Source organism: Sciurus vulgaris (genome assembly GCF_902686455.1).
Source record: "Sciurus vulgaris genome assembly, chromosome: 9".
Lineage (NCBI taxonomy): Eukaryota > Metazoa > Chordata > Mammalia > Rodentia > Sciuridae > Sciurus > Sciurus vulgaris.
The window spans coordinates 130719988-130740194 of NC_136469.1; the positions used below are offsets into that span (position 1 = coordinate 130719988).

The 20207-nt window shown below is 38.8% G+C and overlaps 1 protein-coding gene across 6 annotated transcripts in view; it reads left to right on the forward strand.

Moving 5' to 3' along the window:
• Positions 1 to 20207, forward strand: part of KCNIP4 (potassium voltage-gated channel interacting protein 4) — a 1142821-nt gene that overhangs the window by 1098267 nt on the left and 24347 nt on the right. For all 6 annotated transcript variants that reach the window (XM_079154780.1, XM_079154785.1, XM_079154784.1 and 3 more), the window contains one exon: positions 13843 to 13912. In XM_079154780.1, the coding sequence (XP_079010906.1) occupies positions 13843 to 13912 (70 nt within the window). The remainder of the gene's footprint in view (positions 1 to 13842; positions 13913 to 20207) is intronic.

The following is a 20207-nucleotide window of genomic DNA, read 5'->3' on the forward strand; positions in this document are numbered from 1 at the left end:
GACTCATATGAGTTTTCAAAAGGATCTCTTGCTGATAGAAATTATACCTTCACCATATTTGCAAATAAATGTCTTGAATATCCACGAGCTCTAAAACTGAAAAATGTATGATGTAAATGGAAAGTAAAAGTGGTAGCGTTCTTGCGTTTTCACAGTTTTTTATTTTGGTACTGTAGATTGAATCCAGGGCCTCGAGCATAGTAGGCAAGTGTTCTACTGAGCTACAACCCCGCTCTCCTTGGTTCTTTTATATGCCTTGAATATCTGAACACTTTTGAGAAGTCAAGATTATTATATACTAAATTAAAATATATCCAATAGTTAATGTACTAAAACTGGCAAAGAGAGAATAATAAAAATTAGAAAACTTCATTTTCAAAATAAATATATTTGTACACTTAACTAGCTACTTCTATTAGCTTTGTAGACTCCTAGATTTGCAGAAGGATGCTCAGCTCTTCAAATAAAATCAAGGAGGCCCAATCAACACTCGCAGTAGGATACAGGTCTACTCATTAATTGCACATGTACAGATACACATTGGAAAGAAAATAATCATTATTCTTATTAATCAGTTGCAAAAGAAAAAATAGATGCAGAAGTAATTGCTACATACAAATTTGTAGTCCTGAGTTATGTGCATTGGAATTCATGGTCCTGCATGTTTATTCTGTGTGCTTGCTTCTCCTCCCCTGAGTTTTGAGAAAGCAAGACTGCTTCCAGGATATATCAAAACTCTTGCTTAACTAAAACAAATTCATATACGCGAAGAACATATCAGTTGATCAGAGGCAAGACTACAGGGGCAAGACCATGTCTGTTTTCTTCTCCTCTGTTTGTTCATAATTATTTAGCATCTTCTCTAAGGCAGGGCAGATGCTAAATAATGATGTGTTGAATAAGCACTATAACTGAGGTAGAAATTCAGTTCTATTGGGATAAAGAGAAAAATAGGGTTATTGATTATTTACAACGTGACTGGGGCTTTAGCTGGGCAATAAATAAATTCTCTCTAAGGAAAATTAAAACAGGAATGGCTGTCCCTTGGTATCCACTGGGGATCAGTTGTAGGACTTCTCAAGGATACCCGACTCGGGGTATACTCAAATCTCTTACATAAAATGACAAGAATTCACATTTATCCTACTAGTATCATCCTATGTCATCTAAGTTATCATGGATAACTTTTAATACCCAAAACAATGAAAATGTTGTGTAAAGAGTTGTAATATTCTATTCTTCAAGAAATAATAACAAGGAAAAAAAAAAAAAAAACAACTGGGTAGTGTTCAGTAGAGAAGCAACCATGCTAGGCCTACTTGCCTGCACTGTGGTGAGGAACGCACAGAGCAAAGGGTGCTCCCCCAGGACAAGCTGAGGAGAGACTGAGGATGTGTGGATGGGCAGGAGGTCAGAGCAGGGTCACTTCACTGATGTGAACTCAGCATAGTGCTCAGCGGGCAGTAAATTCAGTTTTGCTTTTTGAAATTTTCTGGATTTTTTAAAATAATATTTTCGACCGGTACTTGGTTGAATCTACAGATGCTGAACCCACAGATACTGAGGGCCAACTAATATTGTGCCTACTTTAGGAATGGCAAGGACCTTGGTTCTGTGCATAGCTAGCCTGAAATCAACTAGCCTGCCTGTCATCGTACTCCAGGCACACTTACAACTCTGAAGCTTGTGAGCAAATGAGGGGTTTTGGTGCATGCTCAGTCCCCTATCCCCTTCCCCTGTTCTGTCTCTCATCCACAGGTCTCTGCTTGAATGTCCCTTCCCCAGAGCCGTCCCTGGAATAGTCAGATCTTCCACACAGCCTTTGTAGCGCTGGGCACAGCTCTAACTGAATGCTTATCTGGGCAGTTCTTTGTCATACTGTGCTTCCTCCAATAAACATTAAACTCCACACGAGCACCCCATCTGTCTGGTTGATTGCTTTATCCCTGTTCTTACACCCTGATCTGCAATGTGTTTTCAAAAATATGTGATTAATAAATAAATGAAGGAAAAACCCAAGCCCACAGAAGTTAAGTCATTTATCTGAAGTCTCACAGCCAGTAAGTGACATGAGCAGATTTTAAGCCAAGTGCTGTCAAATTCCAAAAGCTATAACTTTGGTAATAACTAAGAAAATGAGAGATTGGTTAGGGATAAGAAAGAAAGGAAAAGAAAGAAAGGAAGAAAGAAAGAAAGAAAGAAAGAAAGAAAGAAAGAAAGAAAGAAAGAAAGAAAGAACTTTTGTTACTAAATAAGCAGATAGTGTTTAATAAGGATAAATATAATGTCCTACATCATATGAAAAAAATGATAGAAACTAGCAGGTTCGTGATGATCAGCACTGTTATGGAAACAATTTCCTTTGTAGTTGAAGGGTAGCGAGTTTCTATCTGCCTAGTAGTATGTTAAATTTTGTATATAATTTATTTTTATTCAAACATCCTAATAAATACTCTCAAGATAGGTATGATCATTTTGAAGTTTTAAAACATTCACCTGTAAAACAATAAGGTAGACCCAGACAGCCTGATTCCACAGATAATAAGGACTAAAGAACAATTTTATAAGGTTTCCACAATCAAGCAATGGAATTTTTGTTGTGTCTTATTGCTAGCTTCTTTGTTCCTTAGAACCTACGTACTTGTGCCACTGAGTTGCCCTGTTCTCAAAAAAGTGACTGCACATTTTGGCACACTTATTCCAAGTGTAATATCTGGAAGGAAGAAGATAATCTCTGGGCCCCTTTCCCTGAAAGAGTTATTTTTTCTAGGCATCTAATTGTGGAAGCAAGACTCCCTGTCACTTTTCATAAAAAGGAAGTAGCTTCTTGAAAGAAACTTACCTGGACAGGCACCAGGCTTAGAGAAAGAACAATCCCTGAGGAACAAGAACCAGAAATTGTTTCTGGTGAAGAGAGAGAACACTGCTGCCCCCTTGTGTTTCAATATTACAGTGAAACACAGATTGTTCAAGCTCAGCTTATTCTGTGTATCCTGAGCTCCAGAGGGCACTTTAAAGTTTTCTGTGGTCATTGGCTGAGAGTAAGGAGGCACAGGGTCACCTACTGAGCCACCTTGGCCACTACTGAGAAGAGGAGAAGGCGTGACTATTCCCCCTTAGAGCTGGAAGCATCAGAGTTCTAGCCATGACTTTATTCCCAGGCAGCCTTATGACCCCTTGCTAAGTGTCCCCTCCAGAATCCACTATGCGGAGGCAGAGAACGGTGGAAACCTCTCCAGTATTTACAACAGACAGAGTTTGTGAAGCAGAGTAAGTATTGCTTTGAATTCGAGCAAAATTTCAGAGATGCAGAGCTGCTCCTGGAAACTATAGTTTATAATTGGTAAGAAAGAAGGAGAATGAGTGTATAACAAAATATGTTTAGAGTGGGGTCCGATGTGCCCTGCCCTACATCTTTTTCATGAGAGCCGATGACCAGAGAATTTGAGGTTCAGTTCTCCATCTCCTCACCTGGGATATTTGGATTCATAAGTAGGATTGAATTCGCATGTTCCTTTGTCTTGGTAGGATTCAATTGGAAGTTGAACTTGTACAAATATTTGAATGATACCTGTGTCCCCCACAGACTACCACTTCCTCAGGGATGAGGACCAGCCTGCTGGTCCCGGTGTCTAGCCGAGTGCTTGGCATTTGAATATTTAAAGAAAAACTAAAGAATAATGTTTGTTCTAGTGAATTCATAGGATTAAAAAAAGTTGATAGAAAAACTCCCTATTCATTTCTTTTTCTTTTCTGTAGTTACACTTGCCTTTCATCGAAGAAGCTTGGTTAGATTTAAAAGCTTTGTAGCACAACTCAGGTTCAAACTCAAGCCCCACTCCTTAAAATCTTTCTGGCCTTGGCAAAGTTCCACAAACCACTCTGAACTTATTTCTTATAGACCATGTGAGAAAATATCTATCTCCTGAACTTGTTATGAGGATTTAATGAGAACATGTTATCTCCTATACTACCTGGATCAGTGCCCAGCAAGCCACGGGTGATCATTAAAAGTTAGTTTTATTCACATCCAACCCCTACATTCCCTCAAAGCTTCTTTAGATATACTTTGGAATAGGTTTTTAAAAATTCATGACCAAGACAAAATGAATCCACTGCATATAACACACCTAATATTGCAGTCTGTAGATTACACTTTGTCCAGAAGAACTTATACCAAACTTGTTAGCAAACTATAAAATGAACTCTCATTTTCATATTCTGTAGAGATATGTAACAAAATAAGAAAATTATAGCTTTCTTGGGATTCTTTTGACTATAAGCAACAGAAAATCAGTCAACAAAAGTGGTTGATACAATGAAGTATAATCTCACTAAGTCCAGAGGTGGTAGGTTTATAGAAGTTATCAAGGGATCAGAATCTAGCCAATTCCGAAGGTGTGTAAAATTAGACTGAGAGAGAAGAGATTATTGTGAATGTACAGATAATATATCCTCATAAAATCATGTATGGATGCTCATGTGTACATACATCTTCTTATGAGTATTTTTTTCTTTCTGATTGAAGGACTGCATGGTTCTTTCTCTTAAGTAGAGATTTTTATTCAGTTGCTTTTCCTTTTGGTAATATCAATGAGATGATGCCATGAAAAAATCTGAAAATAATCTAATCAATTAATAAGATTTGCATAATGATTTTGGTGATAGCAGAAAGAAATAAGGACAGGACACACCTCAGCCTGTGGAACCATAGAATGCACAAAAGAAACATGTAATTTTGCCATCACAGCTGTCTTTGCTCTGCTGAGTCTACAGCCTTTACAGTATACATTTGTTTCAAATCTTGTTAAGCTAGGGCCCCGAATAGTACAGTTGCTAATTGAGTTGGAAATAGTACACTATTTGTGCAAGTATGAATAGTTTTAGTCCTGTGATGTACTTGTGAATGTAACTTTAGAAAATCCTGTTAAACAGAAGCTGCTGTAAAAACCAAAGCCAGGCCCCAGAGAGAAGAAGCAGACTGTGGATATCTAAAGGTGACCAAGCAAGATTCTTTTCTCCTGGTTATTCATCCAAACATTAATCAAGGTACTGTTGTGAGATATCTCACAGGTAAAAATAAAGATTCAAATCAGATATCCTTAAGATGGCAAGATCATCCTTGTGATCATGATCTGATCATATGAGTCCTTCACAAGTCAGAAGTCAGAGAGAAACAGTATAAGAAGAACTCAACCTGTCTCTCCTGGTTTGAAGATTGTGGGAACTCCAGGAGAAGGAAGCTGAGAGAGGGCATGAGAGAACAACCAACAAGGTAAGAAGACTTCAGTCCTACAACCACAGGACAGTGAACTTCACCAACAACCTGGAAGGGACTCTATGGCCCAGATAAGAATCTTACTTTTCTGCCCTGACCTGGTTTAGCAACCAGACTATTAATAAAAAAGACACAGTGGCCACAAATGTTAAAAGATATGTTTCTCATCTCTAGACTATGCTTATCCCTGGCCAGCAGTGGTATTTGCACATCATAGTCTCTTAAGCAACTGGTGGAATGGCTGCCATCTCTTGCATTTTGGACAGCTGGAGAGAAAGAAAACTCCCATGTGTCTGACTGACATCAACAGTTCTGCTCTCCATTTGTTGACCCAGCTCTGTCACATGGTTCCAGTCAATTACCAGGACCCAGAAAATAGAACCTTCCCGTGTGTTCAGAAAGTGTTCAGAAAGGAGGTGTCCTTGATAAAATACCTAACAGCTACCACATTGGAAACCCTGCTTTCCTTGCCTTGTCCAACTGAGCACATCCTTCTTGGTGGATCTGAGTTACTGCTACTGGACTTACTGTGTCCAGGATCCCCGTTGGTCTCTGTTTATGAACTGGTTCTCAGCCCAGGTTCAGTATGATCTCTAACAACTGTGGCTGCTTAAGAAGGTAACGTGCTCCAAGAAGGATCCCCACATCTGCAGTCTATTCTTGCAAGAGGAATGGCTTCTCATTCCTCATTTGGATGATGATGTGAACCTTCCCCTTCTGCTGCTCTGAACTTAGGACCTAGTGTCCAGTCTTTGTGATCTCCTTTGCATCATTCTACTGACAGTGTGCCTTCATTAACTATTCAAGAGGTTCTGTCCACTCTATTTGTTAAGATGAATGGAAAGAACAGCTGTTGGACAAAACATGGATGCCACGATGGTAGAAAAACCAAGGTCTCAGTTCAAACACCTCCTAACCACTGCCACGTCTCCATTCTTAGCACTGGGGTGGGTGTGAGAGTTGATGAAATACACAGATGCTTTAAAAATGTGATATTACAAATATCGCAAAAAGATCCCCAAAGAACTATTTATTTCAAAAACACTTTTAGATTTTTCCTAAGAACTATTTGTACTATAATTCTCTTTTGATCACTGAAGAATTATCTCTAAATATTTGATAACAGTTCTGAACCTGAGGGAATAACATTTGTTAGAAAATAATTATTAAGGAAAATATTCAGCTAGTAGAGAAATATTATTTGGGTGATTAGTATTATGATCATGTATATTATTATACATCTGACGTGAATACCAGTGCAACCATTTATAGTGCATTCCCCCAGAGTTCTGATAACTTTATAGGAAATGTTCAAAAATTTTAAGAGGCAAAAGTATAAGAACTCATTATGCTGGGCACAGTGACACATCCTGTAATTCTAGCAACTCAGGAGGCTGCTGCAGGAGGATTGCAAGTTCGAAGTCAGCCTTAGCAACTTAGCAAGACCCTGTCTCAAAATAAAACATAAAAGGACTGGGAATGTGGCTCAGTGGCAAAGCACCCCAGGGTTCAATCCCCAAAACCAAAATAAATAAATAAAAAGACTCATGATGCATCTTACAAAATAATTCTCTTAGCAGTGTCCTGTGCATACTGGATCTCCCTCTCTGAAGCCCCATTACCAGCACTTCATGATGACAGTGTTTATAACATACTCATACTCACATAAACAATGCTGGAAGAAATTTTCATTTAAATTAATCAATTAAAAGCTTGGGTTTCCAGTGATATTTAGTTTCAGGATGGCAGCCTGTATTTGTTTCAGTTGTCATTTACAATTACAGTATCCTCCTGTCTTTGAGGGGAAACTGATGACATTAGAAAGAAATAATTCACTTTATAATGCTAGGGTAGGAGGTATAACTCATATTTGCTCTATCATTTCTTTTTATAATCAATATTAGATTCAAACATGTTGATGAATATAAATTAACCCTGGTTTATCCACATTAATGTTTCAATAACCCATTGTATTATGGTGTTCTTACCAAATTCCAGATTATTTTTATTATACTAACAGTCAATAGTTAATGAGCAAATATAATGTGTGAGGTCAAGGACTAAGATAACGTAACATGCAAATCTCATCATGTCCCTCTGAGGTTGATAGCCATTCCTATTTAGCAAAGGAGGAGATCTAATGATATTAGACAACTTGCCCAGCCTGGCAGTGGTAGGGGTTCCAGCCAAGCCTTCTACTTAACTCCAAGCCCCAGAGCCTAAGTAAGGTACTAGCTTGCTCTACTACATGGCAAAAAACCCCAGCTACAGTACGGACATGAAGGCATTTTGGGGGTCAAAGCATGAGCCCAGACCTCAGGAAACCCAGACAAGCAGAAGGGATCCACACTACATGGAGTCACAATGAACAATTCCTATAATGTCATCTCCCTCCATATCCTACCTTTGAAAGACCATCCTGAGAGTTGCTTTAACACTCAAGTTTCCTGAGACTATGATCTCTAGACTATGCTCCGACATCTTCTTATTACGGGAAAGTTGGCAATTTCTCATCAAGACAATTTACCTAGTAAAAAGGATGTAATGCCAGCATCTATTGGTTCACATGAGATAACCCAGCTTGATATTTAACACAATGCCGGAAGCACAGAAGTGCTCATATGAACTAGCTTATCATCATCAGAAGCAGCATCGTCATCTTCACATTGTTATAAAATACTGATATTCTATTAGTGTTGATATTTAGTAGCAAACTACTGGTTATACATCAAAACTGATCCTGACCCTCACCTGTGTCACAGTACTACCTGAGAGAACTGGAAAGTGTCACAAGCAAGATTGAGGTAAGGTCTGATAGGGCAAGTAATTGTCTCTTCACTATCGGGAGTGTCCATGGCAGTTATCTGTAAGGAAACTCTTTCCACATGTATTACACTCTGATCATAACATGGTGAAGGGTTAAGAAGCAATGAAGAAAGTACAATGATCATCAGATTAATGTCCAGTCAGCGTGGTGTCGGGAACCTCCTGCTCCTTCTCTCTGCTGGAGCAACATTGGCTGGATTCACATGCTCTTAAAACCAGAATCTTTGCCACAGCACTCCACCTTTCGGCCATTCACTGGGGAGGACAGTGTGCATGCTGTGGCTTTATCAGACTAAAGGCCACAATCTCTAAATGAGAAATCGAAAGCATTTTTCCTCAAATCACAACTCACAGTAAATGTGTGCGTGTGTGTGTGTGTGTGTGTGTGCATGTGTGCACATGCACATGTGTGTAATCAGTGTCTCCAGTTTTGAGTGAAATGACTTCCTTTTGTGTATAGTTTTCTCTGACACAGACAAAATAGGGGGCTCTGGGTGCCAAACACAGGTCGACTTTCTCCCCAAAAGGAGTATTTCCACGGATGACCCATGGGAGGCCATGTTTGCAGTCCTGCTAGGGGAAAATGGCATTCCAGAAGACAGGAGAGCATTGCAATCGAGTGAGTCAGGGAGGCACGAGTCGGATCCCAGTGAACTTCATGTACCACACAAGCAAAAGAGGGACCATTTTTAACTCATTCCTGCATATTCTCACTGTTCAGAATGGTGGAAGGCACGGGGACTATTTATTGACACATTAAAAGTCATCCTTAACCATTTGTTGAAAGAACAAGCAAATAAATGACTCCGTCAAGAACCGTGACTCAAGCTACTTAATCTCTTTGTTCATTTTCCTTATCACAAAATAATTCCCCCCTTTCAGGGCTGGTGAAAATAAATGTAAGAGACAATATGCACTGGGAAGCATTGAGCTGTTTATTTCGTACTCAGCAAATGGTTGTTGTTGTGGTACAGCTGATTGCCATCAGAGCATCCTTGTCTGCATGAACAACAGGCAAATTGCTTTATCCCTTGGAGAGATCTGTACAAATCCCTTGAGGGCTCCTGGTAATTTGCAGAATGAAGATTAGATCCACGAGGGAAGTGCATTATTGCTCTGTGTCAAATCCCCACCTGATTCTGGTCAGCAGCCCACAGCGGGGAGACTTTCTCATAACCTGGTGGTCATGGGAGCACAGACTGGTACAGCCTTTCTGGAAAGCAATGTGACTGTGCATATGAAAAGCTTTAAATGGTTTAAACCCTTTGGTCCTCTGATTCTCTTCTGGGATTAGCTGTAAAGAAAGAACCACAGGTGCAGTCACAGATGTATGCTCTACAATATTAATTACATAGTTATTCCTATGTAGTTTCCCAAATTTTGAAATCGCTTCAGTATGTAGCAATGTGGCAAGTTCGGTGGATGCGTCATGGTGCAGTCATTAAAAATCACGACCGGGAAAATGTTCAGAGTTCTTTTATAAAGTTAAAAAGATAATAGGATACAGTGTTAAGCTTTCGTATTATCCAAATTTTATTTGTATAGTATTATCCCAATTTTATTTATATAATTATTAATATGTTTTGAACAATCATCAAAATGTTATTACAATAGTTGGATTACGGTTATTTTTCATAACGAACACATTTTCATTGAATAATCATTTATTAACAATCGGATAAAATATCATTAGAAAATATTATATAGAATCCACAAGGCCTCCAGAAGGTTATAGCAACTTGTAGAAAGACGGGAAAATGAGGTTTTCCCTAATCCTGGATTCTTCCTCTCAGGAGAGCCTACTGAACAAATTCATACTCCGTTGTTTAGGTTTCTTTGTACTTCTTTACTTACAAGCATCTGCCTTTAAAAATAAAACCAGTGAAATGGAGACAATTTATGCTGCTAAATGATTTGTTAACACTCACATTCAAATATCAGTGGTAGAACAATTTCAGAGCAGAGACACATGAGGGTCTTTCAAATATATCCCTGGGGCAGACATTCCTAACTCTTCATTAAATTTTTATTCTAATCGTTCTGAACCCTCCAAGTTCTCCTATTGTTTGGAGTGAACATATTAGAGGATTTCTAACCAACACAATGAACGTGGAAATGATGTGTACTACTTTATGACCTGGCCTGCAAGAACCTCCCATGTACCCTCCTCAGGGGTCTTTTTCTCCTTCTAAATGAGACAATCACAGAGACTTTAGAAGCCACGTGTGGAAGACGGCCAAGTCTTCATTAGCCTCCATCCCTTAGTAGCTCTGAGAAAAAGAGTCATCGACTCCTCTGTACATTGACTCAAGACTGTTATGTGGGCAAGATATGCACTACATTTTCAAAATTTATTTTATATTTTGGGGCCTGTTTGTTATAGCAGCAAGAGTTAGCCTAAGTAATATAGCCACGTTGTTTACACTATACACTTTGCCATTTGTACAGTCTGGCCAATTTCATTCTCAATGGTGAGGAGGAGAAACCATTTTTGTGGAGAGATCAATCCACAACAAAGTGAGGAAAAGTTAAAGAAGACACCACTTGCACAATCTTTCAAATTATAGGGTCTTATAGACTTTGCTTAATTTTTCTCTCCTAAAAAGTAGAAAAATCCATTTGTTTGAATAAGAACCCCCTCAAAATAAAAGATCACCATTCTCTGGATATTTTTCATGATCTTTTGTAAATTTTTTGTTCTTTGTTATATAGTCTGAATGTTGTTGTCCCCCCTGGAATTCAGTTTTAAAGTTCTAACCAAAAGGCCATGGCATTAGGAGGTGGGGATTTGGGGAGACCTAAAATTAGATCATGAGGATAGAGCCCCCAGCATGAGGATTCAAGCTCTTGAATAAAATACCTAGAGATGCCCTCACCCCTTTGACCACAGAACACAGCTGCAGGGCACAACCTGTGGGCAAGCAATAGACCCCCACCAGACACTGACTCTGATGACCTGTGATTTTGAACTTCCAGGCCTTCAGAACTGTGAGAAATCAATTTCTGTTGTTTATAAGCAACCCTTGTTTTTATTTATATATTGTTTGTTCTGTTGTTTACAGGAGCCTGAATGGACCCTATATTTTTTCCAGTAGGAATTTTATTTTATTTTATTTTTTATTCATTGTACACAAACGGGGTACAACTTTTCATTTCTCTGGTTGTACATGATATAGAGTCACACCATTTGTGTAATCATACATGTACATAGGGTAATGATGTAATATGGTAATAGGGTAATAATGACCTCATTCCATTATCTTTCCTTCCCCCGCCCCCTCCCACCCCTCGTTTCCCTCTACACAATCCAACGTTCCTCCATTCTTCCCTTACCCCCGCACCCCCATAATATATCATCATTTACTTATCAGAGAAAACATTCAGTCTGGTTTTTTGGGATTGGCTTATTTTACTTAGCATGATATTCTCCAACTCCATCCATTTACTTACAAATGCCATAATTTTATTCTTCTTTATGGCTGAATAATATTCCATTGTTTATATACACCACAGTTTCTTTATCCATTCATCTGTTGAAGGGCACCTAGGTTGGTTCTACAATATAGCTATTGTGAATTGAGCTGCTATAAATCCAGATGTGACTGTGTCACTGTAGTATGCTGACTTTAAGTCCTTATTCTTCCATTCAGATACAGGTTCTATAAGGGTAGAAGCGTTGCCTTGTTTATTGCTGCAGTCCCAGCTTTAGAAGATTTTCTAGAAATAGACACATAATATGTATTTTCTAGAAATGAAAATCAATGAGTTGAATGCAAGATGGATAAAGACAAATGCACCTGGTGGGACTCACTACCTTGAGATCTGACTGCATGCTTTCTTTGTGAGAAAAACAAGTTCATCTGACACAGACATGTGATTAAACATAAAACCAACACATATGGGACAGCCATTCTCTAAATGTCATTTCACATTATCAGATTTATCTATCAAGTGCTTCTCAAGTCCAAAGGCGGCTGATGAACTGACTGAGCATGGGTGTCGCTGTAACTGCCCCCCTCACATTTGCCGGCATCACTTGAACTCTGAGGCATCTTTCCAGCTCTGACCTTGTTCAGATTTACCAGCTGATGGCAGAGAGCTACACTTTTGCTCCCTCTCTACCCACCTCCCCAAGCAGATGGCTCAGAGATAAATAAGCCAATACATCTCAATTTCCATGTGTGAAAGGGTGCAGCTAGGAGGCGTTCATTTACTTTTATAATTGTTCTGTTGTTGCCAACTAGATAGTCATTTAGCCAAACCTTTTGAGCCATGAGCTGTACACTTACTACTTTATTTCCTTTTGAAAGATGTATCTGTTAATCATTAATTTGTTTATGCTTAGTCAGTGTTTAAGAGAGAGAAAGAAACAGTTGATTTTTTTTATATACATGTGGAGAGTTAGAGAATTTTTAGTATAGAGGCTTGGCTAGTCCAAAATCTGATGGAGGAGGCCAGCAGGCCGGAGAGGCAGGAAGGAGTTCAAGTCCAAAGGAAACCTGCCGGTAAGCCAGGGGCCCTGTTGCTAGTGAAGTTTGAAGGGGTTCTGCAGGAGAATTTCCTCATGCTCTAGGAAGTCAGTTTTTGTTTAGGCCCTCAAGTGTCAAGGGATTAAGATTCCCACCAACATTACCAAGGACAGTTTGCTTTACTGAGTCCACAGATTTAAATGCAAATTTCACCCATAAACACCACAGACACATCCAAAATAATGCTTGGCCAAATGCTTAGGCCCTGAGGCTCAGAGTAGTTAGCACATGAAATTAACCCTCCTGTTTGGTTTGCTTGCTCGATATTTTGCTCATTTATATTCAGTTGTGTTTTCTTTGCTCAACACTCTAGGTCCTTGGAGTCATTATGTCCATAAATATCACCTAATAGAAAACCTTGTAGTGACCTGGGAAGACCTTAGCCCACCTTGCAGCTTCCCCACTCTCTTGCCAAATACCCAGTTTCTAAGCTCAGCCCCTCTCATTCTTTCTGCTAGCTGCCTAAGTCGTGAATTTGTTATAATGATCAAATGAAAGAAAAATGTATTGACAAGCTCTGTAAGGACAAATTCACACTGAAACTGTGGGTTAAAATTGTTTAAATATCAAAGGTCTGACCTTTCAAGCAAACAAATGAGACAATAGAAAATTCCTTGGGTAGGATACTACAGGCGAGTAACTGGCCTCTAGAGGTTCAAAACTACTTGGACACTGTCTCACTCAAGGTCATTTTTTTGCAAGACCATCTCATTGTGTACTGCCAAACAATCAGTAACTATTCTTGCTTGAAGATTTTTTGAGCCTGCTTAGACCCAAATGGAATCTCAATTTTCTTATTAAACTCAAGATTAGGTGGGTCCAGATAATCTCAGGTGGACACAGAACCAAGATCCAGCAAAGTTCATATTATAAGCATCTTGCAGTATGTTGGTAGCATGAAAAAGAATGAATTTCTTCTTATGTCATTGATAATATATACATACATTCTTAAGAGCAGCTGAGTGGTTTTGAATGTCAGACCTGCTTTGATGCTCAATATACAAAGATACATACGTTGTTTTTTTTTTATTTTGTGAGTACTGGAACAAAGAGAAGTTTACAGTGTGCTTTTATTATCTTGGTAGTAATGGATGGATGGTTATCTTTCTTGGTGCGGTTTTGCACGGCAAACAGTTCTGTTTTAAAAATGTGCAAAAAATCAGTTTTATGAACACTTTGCTCAAATTGCTTCTCTGCCACTTTCTCTAGGAATGCCCCAGTGGCGTTGTTAATGAAGAAACCTTCAAAGAGATTTACTCGCAGTTCTTTCCACAGGGAGGTAAGTACAAATGTGGACTTGTTAACATACTCTCGCAGTTAGAATTATGCTTGCAATCTTCAGTTTGGTTTAATCTTTCATAGCATGACTCTACATTTTTAATCTTTCTGTAAAATAATTAATACACAGCATGCAAGTGCATAGAATTTTCGGCGTATCATGGAAATGAACTACGTACAAATCATCAAATATCTAAGAGGTTACTTTTCAGTTTAACACCAGTTTTATTGTGTGCCTAGTACTATGGCTCTCAAATATACAGTGCTTTTTGAATTCTACAGGGGTCCTCAAAGTGACACAAAGCTTTTTCACTGGCACTGTGGGTCTCATTTGATTCTCTTAATAAAGTTAGGGCAAACGTAATTATCCTCAGTTTACAGACATTAGGTCGGGGGCTGAGAGAAGTCAAATGGCTTCCGCAGACTCACATAGCCGCTCACTGGCAGATCTGCTCTATGACTTAGATTTTTCTGTGGTCTTATCATGAGGAGTTTTTTTTTTTTTGGTACTGGGGATTGAACTCAGAGGAGCTTAACCACTAACCCTCATCCCCAGACCTATTTGTTTTATTTTGAGACAGGGTCTCATTAAGTTGCTTAGGGCCTTGCTTTGTTGCTGAGGCTGACCTCCAACTTGTAATCCTCCTGCTTTGATCTCCGAGTCATGGGATTATAGGCCTGCCCAACTCAGGTGTACTTCTACTGTCCCTTTTCCCTTTCATTAACACTTAACTATGAACCCTCTCCATTTGAGAAAGTTAATATCTTAATTGGAAAGAAAACTTGAGGATGGCATAATGATGTCATGCATGCTGGAGATGAGTGAAAAGACATGTTGCCATTGGGTCTTACAGTTCTTCTTTAGTTACCCAACAGATTCCCATTTGTAACTTGTCACCTAGCCTCTTGTATGCTCCGCCATGTGTGAGGTGCTACTAATGTAAGAGAAATGGGAGGAATCAGATGTGGTACCTGCCCCAAAGCGTATTAGACAGTAGTCTACAGTAGCAGAGGGACAACCTCCATGTAAAGTGTAAGTGTAAAGATGGAGATTTTAAATAGTAGGAGAGCTTACTGTAGGCATGATGATAGCAGAGGAAGAACAGGGCAGAAATAAGGAGAGGTTGTCATCCTTGAAAATTTCAAAAAGAGAAGCCTGGAAATACTCTCACTACAAAGTAAATAAATAAGTACATGGGGTGGGGGGAAAGAGAGGTTGTCCACATGCATTGAACTTGGGCTGCAATGACGCCATTTGGAGGTGCTGAATATATTCCTGGCTCTGTCATGCCTTACCCTCATCATCCAACAAACATTTTATAAATACAGACACTGCAGGACAAAGAGATCAGTCCTTTTCCAAAGTATATAGTCCTTCACTTCCTCATCCTACCTTTCAGAACTTTCCTAGCTACGTGTGATATCTTCCAACTTCAAAAGGCAAAAAGAGAGTAAGCTAAGGGACAGAACATAAAACATGAAGGTGGAAATTTGCAGGAAATTGACAGAACTGGGGTGTGGGTTTGGATGAACTGTCCTAGTCATGGATTCAATGATAAGAAATAGGAACATTATCCTTGAGGTGATGCAAAAGTCACTGTTGGGTTGGAGTCAGAGGTGCTATGGTCAAAATTTGTTTTAGATATATTCCATTGATAGTTCTGTGGAGGATTAATTTGAAGTAAGAAACACCATAGGCAAGGAGAGCAATTGGGTAATTATTATAGGATATAAAACAAGGTCTTTAACCAGGACACACACAGTAGGATTGAGAAGTAGGGAAAGAGCACAGACATTAAATGATTAACTGGCAGAGTCTATTGGTTGATAGACTTTTTGTGGTAGAAAGAGATGGAGAGGAGTTTGTGATAACTTTCAGAATTCTGTCATGGACACCAGGTAGCTAGTTATAGAAGGGGCAGGCAGATAATGATTGCAGTTTTGGACAGATTACATTGGTGATGTCTGTGGAGATTTTGGATCAATAAGAAGTTGGTAGAAACCTGAGACTCAGTTGAAAAGTTTAAGAAAGAGACAGAGATCTAGGAATTACTAACCATGAAGTGGTGGCTAAATCCACCATGTGGATGAGGTTACTGGGAGTCCCATGAGTCGGCATGGAAGTCCCTGTTAATATCCTGAGAAGGAAAAGAAAACCATTAAGGAGACAGAAAGAACGAAGAAATGATAATAAGCCCCAAGGAGATTAGGGGTTTAGAAATGAAGAAAATAAAGATGTTGAACCCCGTAGCCAAGAGGTCCTGGAAGATAAAGATTGGGAGGTATTCTTGGGACATGGCGACATGGAGGTCATTGTTAGTAAGATCATGGCAGCTTTAATAAAAGGGTTAGGTGGGGCACAGACAGAAGCCACACTGAAGAAGGCAAAAATGATAAATGAGAAGGAAGGAAATAGACAAGCAGAAGAGACAGCAGTAACAGGAAACTTGGCTGAGAGAGTGAGGAGACGAGGAGGACGTAAATGATAGCTGTAGGTAGATACAGGTAGAAGAATTTATTTTTTAATACAAGAAAGGATGGAACTTGTTTACATACAGAGAAGAAGCTTATGCAGAGCAATGTGTTAACAGCTTAAGTCAGGAGGTTGTCCTTAATAGAACTAAAATCTTGCGGGGATATGATGGCACAGGGAAGAGTACGAAGGCAACCATCCAGTCCTTCATTTGACCACTACTCAACTTAACGGGCAACCATTGCTTCTCTCTCTGTGCCCAGAGATTACTCTGCCGTTGACTTTGCCATCTCCTTTTACAATTGCATTTTACCATTGGCCGTCACCCTCACCTCCTGCCAAAATAACTTCAGTGGCCTCTGAAATGTTCTACTAGGTTCTGACACCTCTTCCCACAACAATGGTCAGTGCTCAAAATGAATCACCCTGTTACCTGGCAGACCAGATACGTCACTGCCCTACTCAAAATCTTCCCTCCTCTCAGAACATAGGCAAAACCTGAATCATGGCCATCGATCTCTTGTACCTTAGCTTTCCCCATGGCCCCCTTGATTTGTCCCACTTCAGCCACCTGGCCTCCTTGCCATTCTACTCACATGCAAGTCATACTGCTTGCTGCTTCTGGGCTTTTCAATTTGCTATCCCCTCTGCCTGGAATTCACTTCCTCCATGTGCATGACTTCACTTTTACTCTATACCACCTTCTCACCCTGGCCCCCTACACTGTAGACATTCCCATCCCTTCTTCTGCTTTCTTTTTCTCTTTGGCATTCAGGACCATCTAATACTACATATTTTACTTGTGTTATTGCTGTTTTTTTTCTCTTTCCCCACTAGAAATCTCCAAATGAACAGAAGTTTTCTGTTCTTTGCTATTGTATCCACAGATCACAGAGCAGTGACTGACGCATAATACAAATTAATAAGTACTTATAATGAATGAGGGACACCTATCTCAAATGGTGGCTGAAACTACACAAAAGACTAATATCTGTGAAAAATGTTTTGAAAAGTATATGGTATTTAAATTTTAGAAGTTTCATACAAAAATTAGATTCCCTTTGGTTTTCAATCCATTGGGTTTTTGGTATTTCGCTGGGCTTAAAACAATTTTGTGCATAAATGGCTAAGACAAAATTTTTTTAAAGACAGTCCTTTAAGAGAATTAAATCAGAATTCTGAAAAAACACAGGAAGACCCATTATTCCATGTATTTGGATCCACTGTGAACAAGTCCTCTGCCCTGTCTCACTGCTACAGTACAGAGAGAAAGTCTGTTCTGAGACCACAGACAAGTATTGGTTACAGCATGTAATGCCAGGACTTTCATTAATGAAAGTTTAATTTGGGTATCATTCAGTCATCTCATCTATTTCTAAATTATTTAAAACACATGAATTTTTTAATAAAATAATTTTTATTAGCTCTCTGCCAATGTATTGGTAGGCAATGATATCAAATCTCCTATACAAAAGGAAATCTTAGTTTTTGATTTTATTTCGCATAAGGTTATTACATGCTACAAACTGAATATGGTTCCACATTAAAATTTTATATTTCTTTGAAAGACAACATTTCCACATAAGAGAATATCTACTGAAGCAGAGAACATATACTCTGCAAAAGATTCTTGTTACAAAATCCAAAGGGATTTAAAGAAAATCACATTTGTTCTCTTAAAAATTCTTTGATTATTCATGTTAATTGAATGCATAAATCTAAGAGTACTAAACATCTTTGACAGGAATGAAGTATCTTAAAGAATAATGACTTACAATTTTAAAAATTAATATCATGAATGCAAATTGTATCTTATAGTGATGCTAGCTAGCACAGGAAAAATGTCCTAATGAAGAACACAGTCTTGAATGGCAGGCAAAGGCATGTCACATCATCTTCATACCTCCATGGGGCCATCTTTTACTCAAGTTGGTGGTCTGAAAGCAACAGGTTTCTGTCCTTAGGAGCAGTAATACTGATGTGTGGGGAAATCACCACATGTCCCTACTTCCTCCATGACGAAGATGCTTTATCTTATGTACAGAGTCCTCTGTACATTTCTGGCTTTAAGCTTTCTCTAAGGCTTAGTGAGACAGTTTTCCAAGCATAGCTTGCTTGGTGTTCTGGATGTCAGCATAACTGGATGAAACAGAAGAGTTCTAGTTGGCTAATAGAATGCAAGCAACAGGGAAAGGCTTAAGCTATTATTGTCTGTATGGTTACTTTCCCAACTCCATATATAATAGAAACTTCAGTGCAGAAACTCTTAGCCCAAGAAGCATTTCAAAAGGCCATGAAAATGGAAGTTTCTGACTCCTCTTGCTCATGTCATAGGGAATTTGCACTTACTTTAACGATACTAGGTTCTTGATTAATAGCTATGGAATGAATGAATAAATGAGCTCAAGTCAGAGGAATATGTCAGCAAGTAGTCATTGAGCAGAGCTATGTTCAGAGGACTTGAGGCACTTGAACTTAGATGAGTCCTAAGAAAATAAATTCAAAAGAAAACTTCACCCACTGAATATCTTCCTTGTTCTAAGACAATCTCTAACAATTTTTAGAGTGATTTATAGAGGACATTTGTGTGTTGTACGTGCTAGAGGCTGAATCCTTTCTAGACAAGTACACGCTCTGTCACCAAGAACTCCAGTCCTAGAGGACTTATTGACAGGAACTACTATTCATGCATATAAACGTGCCTTACCGTAGTAATAATTCCATTAATTGTATATTTAAATGCATTGAGCTGATTCTGTACCCTATGCTTGAATTCAGGTGGGAATAGGGATTTAGTGTGAGAAGAATCAACCAGAATGATTTCATTCCACAAACCAGGGACAAGATCATCATTCAAAGAATTAGATGTGAGCCAGGTCTAGTGGCCCACGTCTGTCATCTCAGCAGCTCAGGAGGCTGAGGCAGAAGGATTGCAAGTTCAAAGCTAGCCTCAGCAACTTAGCAAGGCCCTAAGCAACTTGTCTTAAAACAAAATATAAAAAGGGCTGGAGATGTAGCTCAGTGATTAAGCACTCCTGGCTTCAATTCCTTGTGCCAAAAAAATAAAGGAAGACGAAGAATTAGTTTTGACCGTTCCTCAGAAAACTAGGAATGGAACTACCATATGACCCAATTGTCCCACTCCTTTATATTTTTCCAAAAAGATCTGAAATCAGCATACTATAGTGATGTAGCTAATTCAATGTTTATAGCAGCACAATAGCAAAATTATGGAATCAACCCAGATGTCCATCAATAGATGAATGGATTAAGAAAACGTGATCTATATACACAATAGACTTTTACTCAGTCATAAAGAAAATTAAATAATGACATTTTGCTGGTAAATGGATGGAAATAGAGAAAATCATCCTAAGTGAAATCAGACTCAGAAAATCAAGGTTCAGATGTTTTCTCTCATAAATGGAAACTAGAGAAAAATTAGGGAAAGAAGGCAGTTGGGGAGAGAATCAGATATCATAAAGATACAGGGATACTCAGAGGAGTAGACGAGGAGAATGAAAGGGAGGAAGGAAGGGAAGGGGGAAGAGAATGGAATGAATTCAACAAAATCTTGCTATATTCATATATGTAGGTACTGAAGGGAATTTCACCTTTATGTCTGTGCAGAAGAAAGAAGTTTAACAGAGGAGAGGAGGGAGAATAGGAGGGAGGAGAAGAAAAGGTAGGGAGGAATGGTATTGAAATCAAAGTCGTTGCATGTATGCTTTTGTCAAAATGAACCTAAACACTATGCATAACTATAATGTTCTAAAAATATTTTTAAAGAGTTAGTTGGTATAATTATTGTGGTCTGGAAATA